Source organism: Peromyscus maniculatus, chromosome X, assembly GCF_049852395.1.
Source record: "Peromyscus maniculatus bairdii isolate BWxNUB_F1_BW_parent chromosome X, HU_Pman_BW_mat_3.1, whole genome shotgun sequence".
Lineage (NCBI taxonomy): Eukaryota > Metazoa > Chordata > Mammalia > Rodentia > Cricetidae > Peromyscus > Peromyscus maniculatus.
Window position 1 is genome coordinate 113,045,084 of NC_134875.1, and position 12,035 is coordinate 113,057,118.

At 46.2% G+C, this 12,035-nt stretch overlaps 2 protein-coding genes across 14 annotated transcripts in view; one reads left to right on the forward strand and one right to left on the reverse strand.

Annotated features, from left to right (window-relative positions):
• Positions 1-846: 846 nt before the first annotated feature.
• Positions 847-12,035, reverse strand: part of Cdkl5 (cyclin dependent kinase like 5) — a 201,750-nt gene continuing 190,561 nt past the window's right edge. For 7 of the 13 annotated variants that reach the window (XR_013048080.1, XR_013048084.1, XR_013048082.1 and 4 more), the window contains 2 exons: positions 4,288-4,370; positions 847-1,237 (listed from right to left, as the gene is read on the reverse strand). Coding sequence is in view for 3 of the 13 variants with exons in the window: in XM_076562120.1 (XP_076418235.1) it covers positions 4,303-4,370 (68 nt within the window). In the remaining 10 variants the exon portion in view is untranslated. Of the gene's footprint in view, positions 1,238-4,287; positions 4,375-12,035 lie in introns of all 13 variants that reach the window. The other 6 variants (XR_013048081.1, XR_013048078.1, XR_013048077.1 and 3 more) reach the window with 1 other exon arrangement.
• Positions 5,319-8,906, forward strand: Rs1 (retinoschisin 1). The gene is made up of 4 exons (XM_076562283.1): positions 5,319-5,376; positions 5,628-5,769; positions 6,213-6,408; positions 8,754-8,906. Exons 1-4 carry the CDS (start codon positions 5,319-5,321, stop codon positions 8,904-8,906), a joined length of 549 nt encoding a protein of 182 aa, XP_076418398.1.

Consider the following 12,035-nt stretch of genomic DNA (forward strand, 5'->3'; position numbering starts at 1 on the left):
ATTGTCTAGCCTTCTAAGTCTGGGTCTACCATTTTCTTGTCCTTGCCAACCCTTGGGGACAGCCTGAGGTGTAGTCCTTTTCCTGCAATAAAGAGTTCAATCTGCTACACTTAGATGCAGTAATATGTAGAAAAGTATAACCACCCATAAAGTGAGACGCTGAGTAGGGAAAGAGCTTTTGCTGGAAGCCGGCTGGAGCCTGTTGTTTTCCTCAGAGCCCTGTCCCTTCCTTCTCTTAGCTGGTCAGCCTGACTGTCACACACACACACACACACACACACACACACACACACACACACACACACACACACGCTGCTGTCAGCACTCTTACTTTCTCATTGGGACTGACCTCTCCATTTTGAGCCTACCATTTGTTTTAACCAAAACATTTCCAGTAGAGACATGAGATCTAACGGGATTTCGCTCTTAAGAAGCTTCTTGGAAAGTAGACAGAGGGCTGGAGATGTAGCTCTGTTGTCAGAGTGCCTGCCTAGCACAAGCAGAACCCCGGAGTTCCATCTTTGGGCTCAGGATCCCAGCAACTCTGGAGGTGGAGGCAGGAGGGCTGTTACTTCAAGACCACACTCAGTGCCACAGAGGGAGTTTGGAGCCAGCCTGGATTAGGTAAGACACTGTCAGAAATAAATGAAGAGGGCCAGTGGCTACGGTGCCTGCTGACCGGACTCACACGATGGAAGGGGAGGGAGACTGCTTCAAGTTGTCCTCTGACCTCCACATATGCACTGATTTCCACATGGGTGCTGTGGCGCACTCCCCCTCCCCCCCCAATAAATAAATATATTACAAATACAGAAGGAAAACCCAGAAAAGAAACTGGACAGGCACTGTTTCTGGAGATCGGCTTTATTAAGTCAATCAACTGAGGAGCTGAGAAGGTCCTACTTTGGCTATTTGGTCCCTTATGGAGTTGCCGTGAACTTGAGGTTCTAACATGATACTGTATCTTAGCATAGTGCTCTCTTTAGAGTGTTTACTTTCTAACAACAAAGACACTTCAGGGAGGAGGGAAAAAACCACGTCAGTGTGAAAGAGTTGATCACTGTGTTAACTGGCTGTTCTGTGACTGGAAAGATTCAAGGCAGCAGGACTAGTCTCAAGCTTCCAGAAGTCATTTGTTGGTCACTGTTTCAGTTTCTCGTGGAATGCCAAGGACTCGACTTTGTCTGGATCTTGATATTGAGTGCTTCCATCAGGGCCTGCCTTAGGAGGGAAGATCCTAGAAAGCACAGAAGCATGGGTGCTGTCACTCAGAGAGTCCCAGAGATCCCACAGGGGTACCTAGGTTAAAGTCTAGGGGCTCCACCCACAGACCAGAAGGCCAGGGACCTGTAGTTTCAGCTGAAACTATTACAAATACCAATTCTTCCTTTTCCACAGGTTGGCTTGGCCTCCTGATGATGGGGTATGGCAGGGTGGGGGCACGCAAAAACCTAAGAAATCCAGGGGTTCAGGCTGGGGTTCTGTCCTTTGAAGGTTGCAAGAACTGCCTGGTGGTGAGGTACACAGGAAGTGCACAGCTGGTATGGTGGAACCTCTCTCTAGGCCACACTTCCTTAGAATCTCTAGATGGCTTCCCAGGGGTGTCCAGAGGGCTAGCTCATCCTTGGTCCCATTCCTCAGTGGAAGCATGTCTCCAGTGAACTCTGGCCTCCCTAAGGTCCCTTTGGCCTTAGCTGAGGCTGTCACCTCATCATTCAACTTCCTAATCCTGAAAGATGCTGCCAGTTGCGTAGGTGGAGCGGAGGACAGACAAGCAGAGGGGTGTTGGATTTCTGCCATGGTAAGTCCAAAGAAAAACATGCAAAGCCGAGAAAGAATCCATCTAGCTTCATGAATTTACCCCACACCACCAACCAGTATTACAGCTTGCTTCTTTTTAGCTAGACACTGTACTCTTCAAAGCCTACAGTTGCCAAACAGGATTTCACGTTATCTTTTGCCAAGTGTCTCGAGGCAATATTACTATGATGCTCATTCACAGGTGAGGGAACAGGCTCAGAGGGCGTTAAGAATGAAGTGCGCTGGCACTGGGCAGGCCTGCTTATTCTTGACGGCTCACTATAATCACCTGCGACTCTGGGGCCCTACTCTGCTCCAATCCCTGCCAACAATCTACGGGAATGTGTTGGAGCACTGGTATGCCTGAAGCTCCGTGGGTGACTAGAAGGTGCAGCCCAGCCTGAGCCCTCTTGGTCTGTAGTCTTTGATTTGTGGATTAAAAATGTCAAGGCCTGAGACCCAGAGCACCAGACAGGAAGTAGGATGACACAGAGCCACTTTAAATGATAAAGGACACCAAGCTTCTTTGGGCTATCCAAGTGGCATTATTCAAGGGATAGCAAGACAAAGTTTGGAACCTAGCAGTTGGGCATAGGATCCTGGAGGCCACATGAAGCCCAGTTTCTTGCCCTGGAGAGTGAGTGCAGCCTAGATAAATGAGATAAATGTGTCTGTATTTGCTTGTTTTGTGTCTGTATTTGCTTGTTTTCTTCTCTCTCTCTCTCTCTCTCTCTCTCTCTCTCTCTCTCTCTCTCTCTCTCTCTCAAAATTTATTTTGAGACAGGGTCTCAGATATTCCAGGCTGGCCTTGAACTCACTATGTAGCCAAGGATGTCTTTGAACTCCTCTGTCCCCCTGCTTCTAACTCCCATACAGGCGTGTCCAACTATGCCCAGGCTCTGAGGATGGAACCTAGGACTAGGTAAGCTAACAATTGAGCTGTATCCCAGGCCTCCAAATCACGTCTTTGGAGCACAAGTGAACCACTCAATCTTGGCAGCTGGAGCAGCCCTTCCAGGTCCCTGAGGACGCTGCCTCTGTAGGTCTTTACCTTATTCCTGTCACATGGGTGACGTGGGAAACAAAGCGAGAGTCAATGGAAATGGAAAGAGCAAATGGAAGGAGCAAACCGCCACAAACAGGGACAGCAAAGTGCTACCAAGTTTCTTCCTTTTCTGTCCCTCCTCCCCCACCCCCCACCCCCCCACCCCCCGCCCTTGGCCCTGAAGAGAAAGGGTGAAAAAGCAAAGGAATTTGGTCATTGGATGTTCAAAGCAGAACTGACTTAGAGATAACTGGTTAGAATTGGACAGAGTAAGGCTGCAAATGTAGCTCATTTGGTAAAGTGCTTGGCAAATTTACCTTCATGGCAAACAGACAAACAAAAACACCCGACAAATGAAAGAACCTGAGGAGGCGGGTGGGTGTATGCCTATAATCTCAGCATTTGGAGGTGACGGCAGGAAGACCAAGGCCAGACTTTACTACATAGCAAGTGTTCCTAATGAGTTTGAGGCCAGCCTGGGCTACACGAGACCTTGTCCCTTCAAAGCAAACCAAACAGGTTAAGTGACAGGTGAAGAAGGCCCATTAACCCCCTGTTTTCTGCCATTGGGATCTTTTCCCACCTTCTGGTAGCTTGACCCTGTCTTGCAGGCTGGAAGGGTGTTAGGGGCTGGGTGTGTGGCTCTCTCAATCCACCAGTCCACACAATGCCTTCCCTGGCAGGTGAAAGCTTTTCCAATGCACTTTGAAAGTATGCTTGTTAAAAATACTCCACTCCGGGAGTGGAGTCCTAGACACTGCATTCCTAATAAGCTCCTCTAATGATTCGGCCACACCAGGTGTGATTGAGTGGCTCATAAAAGCACCGAACCTCTCTCCCGAAAACGGGCATGATTTTAATAGACTCCAAGGCCTTGAGTACTTGATAAACTACAAATGCTGTCCCCTCAGCCATGGCCCTGCTGAGATGTACATACAGGTAGAAAGGAAGCTGAGCCATCCCGGCCTGAATGAAGTCTGCAGCTATTCTGCTCTGGCATCCGAGGACAGGGCATGGCCATTTCTGAAGGTGGTGTGTGTGTGTGTGTGTGTGTGTGTGTGTTTGTGTGTTGGAGATGGAACCTTGTGCATGCTACAATAACACAACTCCCACCGATCTACTGGCCCAGCCTGTTTTACTGAATTTGGGAAGCTCATCCCCAAAGAAGACTCAAACATTTCCTGTTAGTTAAGGTTCTAGGTGATGATGCCACAGCAAATACACATCTTTTGCTTGAACTTAGATTTACACCTGGAGAACATAATTTCATTTGCCTCATTTGGAACTTACCATTCTCAGGTAGAAGACTAGGTGAATGGATGTATATAAAGTTATCGTTTGTTTTCTATAGGATTTCAGTTAGGAACTGGATTAGGATTCCAGTAAGAGGCTGCCTCCAGAAGTAGCTTATGCTGCAAAAGGACTAGGGGTTAGAGAGTTACCTAAGGCTAGCAGGCCTAAGGGTCCTGCAGGCTCCCCCAGAGTGCAAGTGACCTGCAGTGGCACCAGCTATCGCGACTTCCTTCTGTCTAGGCAACAGGAACAAAAAGGGGACAAAGAGAAAACTTGATCAGGTAACTTTTACAGACAATCTCTTATATCAGACATTACGTCATGTAGTCACTCCTAATTTCGAAAAACTCTGGGAAAGACTTCAAAATTGGTGTATGTGTTTCATCTATTTATTTATTTATTTATTTTGTTTATTTATTAAACAAGTGATATTGCTGCCCTTCATAACACTGTTTTGTTTTTGTCAAAACAAAAGGGAGAATAGATAGATGCTTGGTTGTCAATTGGCAAGGTAACCCAATGCCGATTTTTTGTTTGTTTTTGTTTTTCGAGACAGGGTTTCTCTGTATAGCTTTGTACCTTTCCTGGATCTCGCTCTGTAGACCAGGTTGGTGTTGAACTCAAAAAGATCCATCTGGCTCTGTCTCCCGAGTGCTGGGATTAAAGGCGTGCGCCACCACCGCCCGGCTCCAATGCCAGTTTTAATGTGAGGACTTACAAAGAGAAGGGAGTGGCAGGCGACTAGGCTATAAGGACCACTTTGGCTGTCCCCGTTTGGAACAAAGTAGTCCCCTTCAGCTGTTGCCTATTCATAGTTGTCCGTTATTTTCCTTCAGACAGCGAGAAAATGACAATTTACAAGTAGGAAGTCAGTCTCAGTATATAATTGCCACTTTTGTCGCTCACCATTGTTTTCTTCCTATAATTGGCTTCATCTGCTGCTCAAGAACAATTAGAGACCCTAATGTTCTTATGCAGCACAGTTCAACCTGTGATAATGAGGGAACTAAAGCTGGACGCCTGGCATTTTAATATGCTATTTTGCTGAGCACCTCTTGGCATTTAGGTCTCTAAGTTGATGAGGGAGGTGATGCTTTTCTCATACACCCCCATGAGGTTGCCATAGAACCAGCTCCCCTTCCCCCCCACCTGCTTTTATGGATGTTGAGTGAATGTCTCTATGGCAAATCATCGACTTCAGTTCACTGTCATTCCATGTGAGCACTTAATAGAAGCACGTTCAGCTCTCTGCATCCAGTACCATGCTGAGAAATGAAATGTCCTCCACTTGCAAAGTGCCAACATTTCTGCTTTGTTCTTTAAGCCATTTCCTGTTGGAGTTCTGGGATAAGGGGTTCATACCTTCTTTTGGATTTTGAGATGGGATCTCCATACTTTCTCAGGGCAGACCCGAGGACCTGGGACTCCACACATAAACATGCCATTACGCTGGCTAGTGTGTTGAGTGTGTGTTGTTTTTCCTTCTCAGAATGCCCATATCACAAGCCCCTGGGTTTCGAGTCAGGGGAGGTCACACCAGATCAGATCACCTGCTCCAACCCAGAGCAGTACGTGGGCTGGTATTCCTCATGGACAGCAAACAAGGCCCGGCTCAACAGTCAAGGCTTCGGGTAAGTAGGGCAGGCAGCCCAGGTGGAGTCATTCTTTCCTTTTTTTTTTTTTTAAGATGAGAAATTAGGTCAGTCTCATCAACGGATGGCAGAGAAAACACTTATTCAACAAACCTTGACTGAGTGCCTTGTTGTGCCAAGGACTGTGAGCACAGTGGTGGCAGGATGGGTGAGTTCCTTGACATGGGAGGCACACAGTGAAGAGGGGAGGCAGAACTGTAAGCCTATCTCTGCACACCCACTGAGCTTAAGGGATGAACACTGTTGGGAAAGACCTCATCCGTTAAACATGCCACGGAAGTCTTTCCTAAGGAAAAGACCTGAGGATTGCCAGAGTTGGCATGACCTTTTGGTGCTAGTAACCCCTCAAAATCCGGCACCTGTGGGCTTTTTGCAGACACTTATAGAGGATGGCTCCTGGTAATTTGGTGTGTTCCCGGCAGGTGCGCTTGGCTTTCCAAGTATCAGGACAGTAGCCAGTGGCTACAGATAGACTTGAAGGAGATAAAGGTGATTTCGGGGATCCTTACCCAAGGACGCTGTGACATAGATGAGTGGATGACCAAGTACAGCGTGCAGTATAGGACTGATGAACGCCTGAACTGGATTTACTATAAGGATCAGACTGGAAATAATCGGGTAAGTGGGACTCACTCCAAGTCTTCTCCAGCTCACATCCAATGAGACTTGCCCCAGACCTAGGCTCCTATTATCCATGTTTGTGTCAGAGCACTGATCCCTCTGCATGTTGGGTCATCCATGTTCCACCTCCACTGTATGATCTGTTCTCTTTCCCAGATATAGCCTGGGCTACTAGTAGTTTGTAAATGAACGCTGCTCTTTTGTGCCAAAGAGGTATTTTTCTAGTTCTCAGTGTTAGCCTAGAGTCATTTGAAAACACTACCCTGGCTATTTGGGCTGTTCCAAACTCACTGGCTCATTGACTGTGGGGTTTCATGGGCCTGACTTACCTGTTATCACTCATTTGTACAGTCATGGTCTCTTCTTACTATTGACTGAGACTGACAGCTGCAAAGGAAGCCCAGCAAGTTAGGCACTTTGATGCTAGAGAGATGGCTCAGTGGTTAAGAACACATGCTACTCTTGCAAAGAGAGAGTCCAGTTCCCAGCACGTTCTGTAACCCTAGCTCCAGAAGATCAGATGCTTCTGGCTTCCGAGGACATCCGTACTCCCTTGCACATAGCTACACAGAGACACACATGAATACACATAATAATAAAAGCAATACTAAAAACAAGTTTGAAAATGTTAGTAATGGCCTAATATTAAGATGAACTAATTTTAATAGCCTAAATGACTATTTAAAAGATGGTGTCAGTCCAGACACACTTAATTTATTAATCCTTGCAGACTGAGTTCTAGATCTTCACTAGGAACTAAACATATTAAGTGCCTGGCTGTCTTTGCAGTCAATAAAAACGAATCCAAAACTCACTAGCTGTTTGGAAATGCTAACCCATTTTTTTCGCCCAACAGCAAGGGATTCTTCAAGCTATTTCCTTATCTTTCTCCTTCCCTCTCAAGTGCAGTCCAGGCTGGTCCTGATTCTCTTGCCTCCCTCTCCTGAATGCTGGGATTACAGGCACATGCCACCACTTCCAGTTCTCCTCGGACTATTTTGGACATTTAATCAGATTAGGTAGATATGTGTGACTGATAATCAGAAGGCCAACAATTTGCTCAGTGAGACAGTCATAGGTTGAATTTTGAAGAGTTTGACACAATGGGAAAAACCCATTATTTTTTTTTTTTTTTTGAGACGGGCTCTCATGTATCCACGCTGGTCTCCAATTTGCCATGTGGCCGAGGATAACTTCCACTCCTCCTGCCTCCATCCATCTCCCGAGAGCTGGGATTAGAGGTTTATGTGCCATGGACAGTTTATGTGGTGCTGGCATCAGAACCCAGCCCTTTGTGCTTGTTGGTCAAGCACACTACCAAATGGGCCACACCTCCAGCACCTCCTAATTTCAGCTGCTGGTCTTCCCAGTCAGTCACGTTCTCCAAAAGACATTAGAGTTCTTTGTGAAGCCTTGTGCTTGTGAAGAGCTCGGTGGGGCTCTGAAGGAGACACTCCACTCCATTCATGAAGTCTCAGGTTGCAGTCCATCAACTCCCTCTCTCCTTCCTGCTGACTTGAAGATGCTCAAGGACAAACAGCTTAAAGAGAAGGCAGCTCAGGCCTTGTTGCTAGGAAGAAAAGCAGGGTCACTGCAGACAAGGCCCTCCTATTTTGTGGCTGGATAAAGCTAAGTGCAGCAGTGAAATACTTTTAGGAGAAAGTTACAGGAGGAAATGAAGCGCTCTTATGTCATGGAGCAGAACACCATGACCCTGGAAAGAGTATGAAAAATTCAGAAAGTGTCAAGTACCTGCAACATTTTACGTTGCTTCCTGCAAAACATTAAGTGAACCTTTTATCTCTTTATGTCAATACCACCTTCTCCATGCCAGAATTTCCCCTCTAGTTTTTGTCTGTTTGTCAAAAATATTTTTCCAAGCCTAAAAGGCACTTGTCACTTGGAACAAAGTAGAAACACACATTTAAGCTTTGCCTTCCAACTTCAGAGCACAGGTTTGACTTGAGTGCATCCTGGATATCTTCAGAACATGCGAACACCTCTCTTGTGTGGGATGGACCCTTTCAAACTTTTCTGTCGAAGTGTAAAGGATTAAAATGGAAAAGTGGTGAAGAGTCAAGAGGCATATTCTAGCAACCATCCAATAGGACTATCTGTGATGACAGAAATATTCATAATCTGAACTGGCCACCAGGGTGACTACTGGTCATGTGGAGCTGCTGACCACTTGAAATGTAGCTAATGTGGGCTGGGCATGTGGTACTGTGGTAGAGTGCTTGCTTGGCACATACAAGGCCATGGCAACACACACACACACACACACACACACACACACACTTGTGTGTGGATATTATATGACCAGACTTCCTCCCTCTGTTTAGGTCTTCTACGGAAACTCGGACCGGAGTTCCACAGTCCAGAATTTACTGCGGCCCCCCATCATTTCCCGCTTCATCCGACTGATCCCTCTAGGCTGGCATGTCCGAATTGCCATCCGGATGGAGCTGCTTGAGTGTGCCAGCAAGTGTGCCTGAGGCCTGTTTTCAGCTCAGTCAGTCCTGCCACAATAGGGAGAGCTTGGTGGGGGTGGGGGGCCCCCGACATGCCATTGTGATGAACAGGGCTGGAGATTATAAGCACTTCCAAATTCAGATCTGGGTAGAGAATATTTCATTTTTCAAAAGATATAGTTTCCAATTTCAGTGGAAGAAAGAAAGAAAAAAAAGAGCATTTCCTCAACTCAGCCAAAGAAAATAAGAACAAAGAAAATATCCCTCAAACCAATTTTCTTCCATAAACCTAAATAGCAAGGGTAATTTGCTGCTCTCGCTCCCTCTCTCTTTTTCTTTTTGTCTCAGTGACACTGTCAAAGGTGCAGACCCAGGGGAACACAAAGCAGCTCTGATAATTTGAAAATTCTTTTTGGCTCTTACCACATTCAGAACAGGAGCATACGATTTTGCAAAGCCTCACATGAATGCTGAAGGCTTGCCCTTAAAACTTTCATTAAATCCCGACTAGAGAGGACTGGAGAGAAGCAGGCAGGCATGAATAAAGCAGAGGGGAGCCTTAGCATAGCCCAAGAGTCCGTAAACAGCAACCAACCAACCAACCAACCAACCGACCGACCAGTCAAGGCTTCCCCCTCTTGTTTTTGCCTGGAAGGGGTTTGGGCTTTTAGCCACAGACCTGAGGGAATTAGGGCCGGCTGGAGTTCCTTTTACATAGAGTTCCAGTCTGCGACCCATTCAGCAAGCTGTCCATCTGTGCTTACCAGGAAATGAATGCAAGTAGCAGGCTGCATGTGTGTGGGTAGTGAGGCTTCCCTTACATAGAGGACGCCCAAATGGCTAGACTAGATCACACCTTCTTTATCTATGGCTACAGTTTTCCAGAAATTGAACATACTTTGAAAACAGCTGAGGCAAGACACAGCTCTGACTACTAGGAGGAGACCATGCTTTGTGGGAAGGGGTCAGAGCTCATGTCATAGAGGGCTGTGTGGGGATGGCTCAGTCAGTACAGGGCTGGCTGTACAAGCATACGGAGGTGAGTTTATAATCCTAGAATCCATGTAAAAAGCTAGGCATGGACAGGTATGGTGGCGCACGCCTTTAATCTCAGCATTTGGGAGGCAGAGGCAAGTGGATCTCTGAGCTCGAGGCCAGTCTGGTCTACATAGCAGTTCCAAGCCAGTCAGGGTTACACAGTGAGACTCTGTCACAAGAAAAAAAGCCAGGCATGAAATCCTACGACTAGGAGGCAGGTAGACGGGAGGATTCCTAGAGCTTGCTGGTCAGTCTAGTTTAATCAGTAAGCTCCAGGTTCACTGACAAACCCTATCTCAGAAATAAAGTGAGGAGCAACTGAGGAAGACACCCGATGTGGACTACACACACACACACACACACACACACACACACACACACACACACACACACACACACACGCAGGAAAAGAAGAGCCTATAGCTTCTCTCTGAGATGCTTCTCCCCTCCAGCCTCTGCCTTGCCCACTCACACATGCTTGCCCGACATGGCATTTGAAACCTCTTTGGGTAGAAATGGACTTGGCTCATCACTCTCTGGCTGGAGTAGCTCATTTAGCGGGGAGCTTTGGAACCTCAGAGAATGACTACTGGTCTTGGTCTCATTTGCCACACAGCTCATGCTGTGTTTGAGGCCCACCTCTGGGAGAGGCACGCAGGGAGAAATTGACAATACACAGGATGAGGACCCTCCAAAGACAAGGGCCTGGTCGCACACACACAGTGTAGCCTTGGTTAGCAGCTCTTTTCTCTGAGATAACTTTCCATTTCCAGATATTAAAGGGATTGCATGGACCCACACTAAAATGGCCTTGGATGGCTGGACTTGGTGGCTTACATCTTTGATCCCAGCACTTGGGAGACATGGACAGGTGAATCTCTGTGAGTTCAAGGCCAGGTCTACAGAGCAAGCTCCAGGCCAGCCAAGGCTACACAGTGAGACTGCCTCTCAAAAATCAATCGATCAATAAAATGACCTTGGATGTCACATTCTTCTCAGTGAATGGAACAACTTCTCAAAAGCCTCCAATTCCCTACCTAGTGTTTTGGAGTTCCACAGGTGTGTGTGTGTGGGGGGGTGGCATTGCACAATGACATTCCTAATATAAAACACACGTACAAATCCATTTGGGATGAAATTCCTGAAAGCAGACTCTTATTTGGAAAACCGAATTACTTTGTTCACCACACTGAGTAACTGTCAGAGAAAATGGCAATAACTTAAGAGTACTGATCAGGGAAAAATTAAACAAAAGGGTGTGAGGCATGGAGAAAGACTTGTCAAATGACAGCCCACATCATAAATTTAATAATAGTTTTATTAAGTTCACATAAACAGCCCTTATCCATTTGAGGTATATAATTCAATGTCAGTATGTTCAGACTTGTGCAATCATGACCACAAGTAACTTTAGACTATGCTTATCACCCCAGAGTGAATCCTCAACCATGAGTCATCAGCCACACCAGCCCTAGGTTACTTGTAATTCATTTGCTGTCTGTATGTAGATATTTCCTGTTCTGGGCATTTTCCCACATAAATGGAATTCTATGATATATAGTGGTTCGTGGTTTCTTGTACTTATGTTTTTTTTGGTTGTTGTTGTTTTTGTTTTGTTTTTTCGAGAAAGGGTTTCTCTGTGTAGTTTTGGTGCCTGTCCTGGACCTGGATCTCACTCTGTAGACCAGGCTGGCCTCGAACTCACAGAGATCCACCTGGCTCTGCCTCCCGAGTGCTGGGATTAAAGGTGTGTGCCATCACTGCCTGGCACTTATCGTGTTTTTAAAGTCCATGTGTTGGAGAAGTACTTCTTCCCTTTTTGTAAATATCATTCCATATAGGGATATTCATTTATTATCTAGCCATTCATCTGGGTGGTTTCCACTTTGGGGGCTGTTTTTTTTTAACATAAATATTTGTGTGTAAATTTTTTTGTGGACATGTTTTATCTTGAGCATACACACTGTTAGAATTATTGGGTCACTTGGTGACTCCATGCTTATCCTTATGAAGAACTACTTTACCAGGTGGCTGCACACACCATTTTCTGTTCTCACTAACAATGTATGAAGGTTCCAATCTCTCCACATCTTCAGCTATGCTTCTTGTCTTCCA

What these genes read in the sequence shown, in the direction of transcription:
- Rs1 (XM_076562283.1), top strand. Translation starts at nt 5,319, where the DNA reads ATGGCAAATCATCGACTTCAGTTCACTGTCATTCCATGTGAGCACTTA. An exon ending in CTCAACAGTCAAGGCTTCGG is followed by an intron (nt 5,770 to 6,212) that starts GTAAGTAGGGCA and finishes TGTTCCCGGCAG; the next exon opens with GTGCGCTTGGCTTTCCAAGT. An exon ending in ATCAGACTGGAAATAATCGG is followed by an intron (nt 6,409 to 8,753) that starts GTAAGTGGGACT and finishes CCCTCTGTTTAG; the next exon opens with GTCTTCTACGGAAACTCGGA.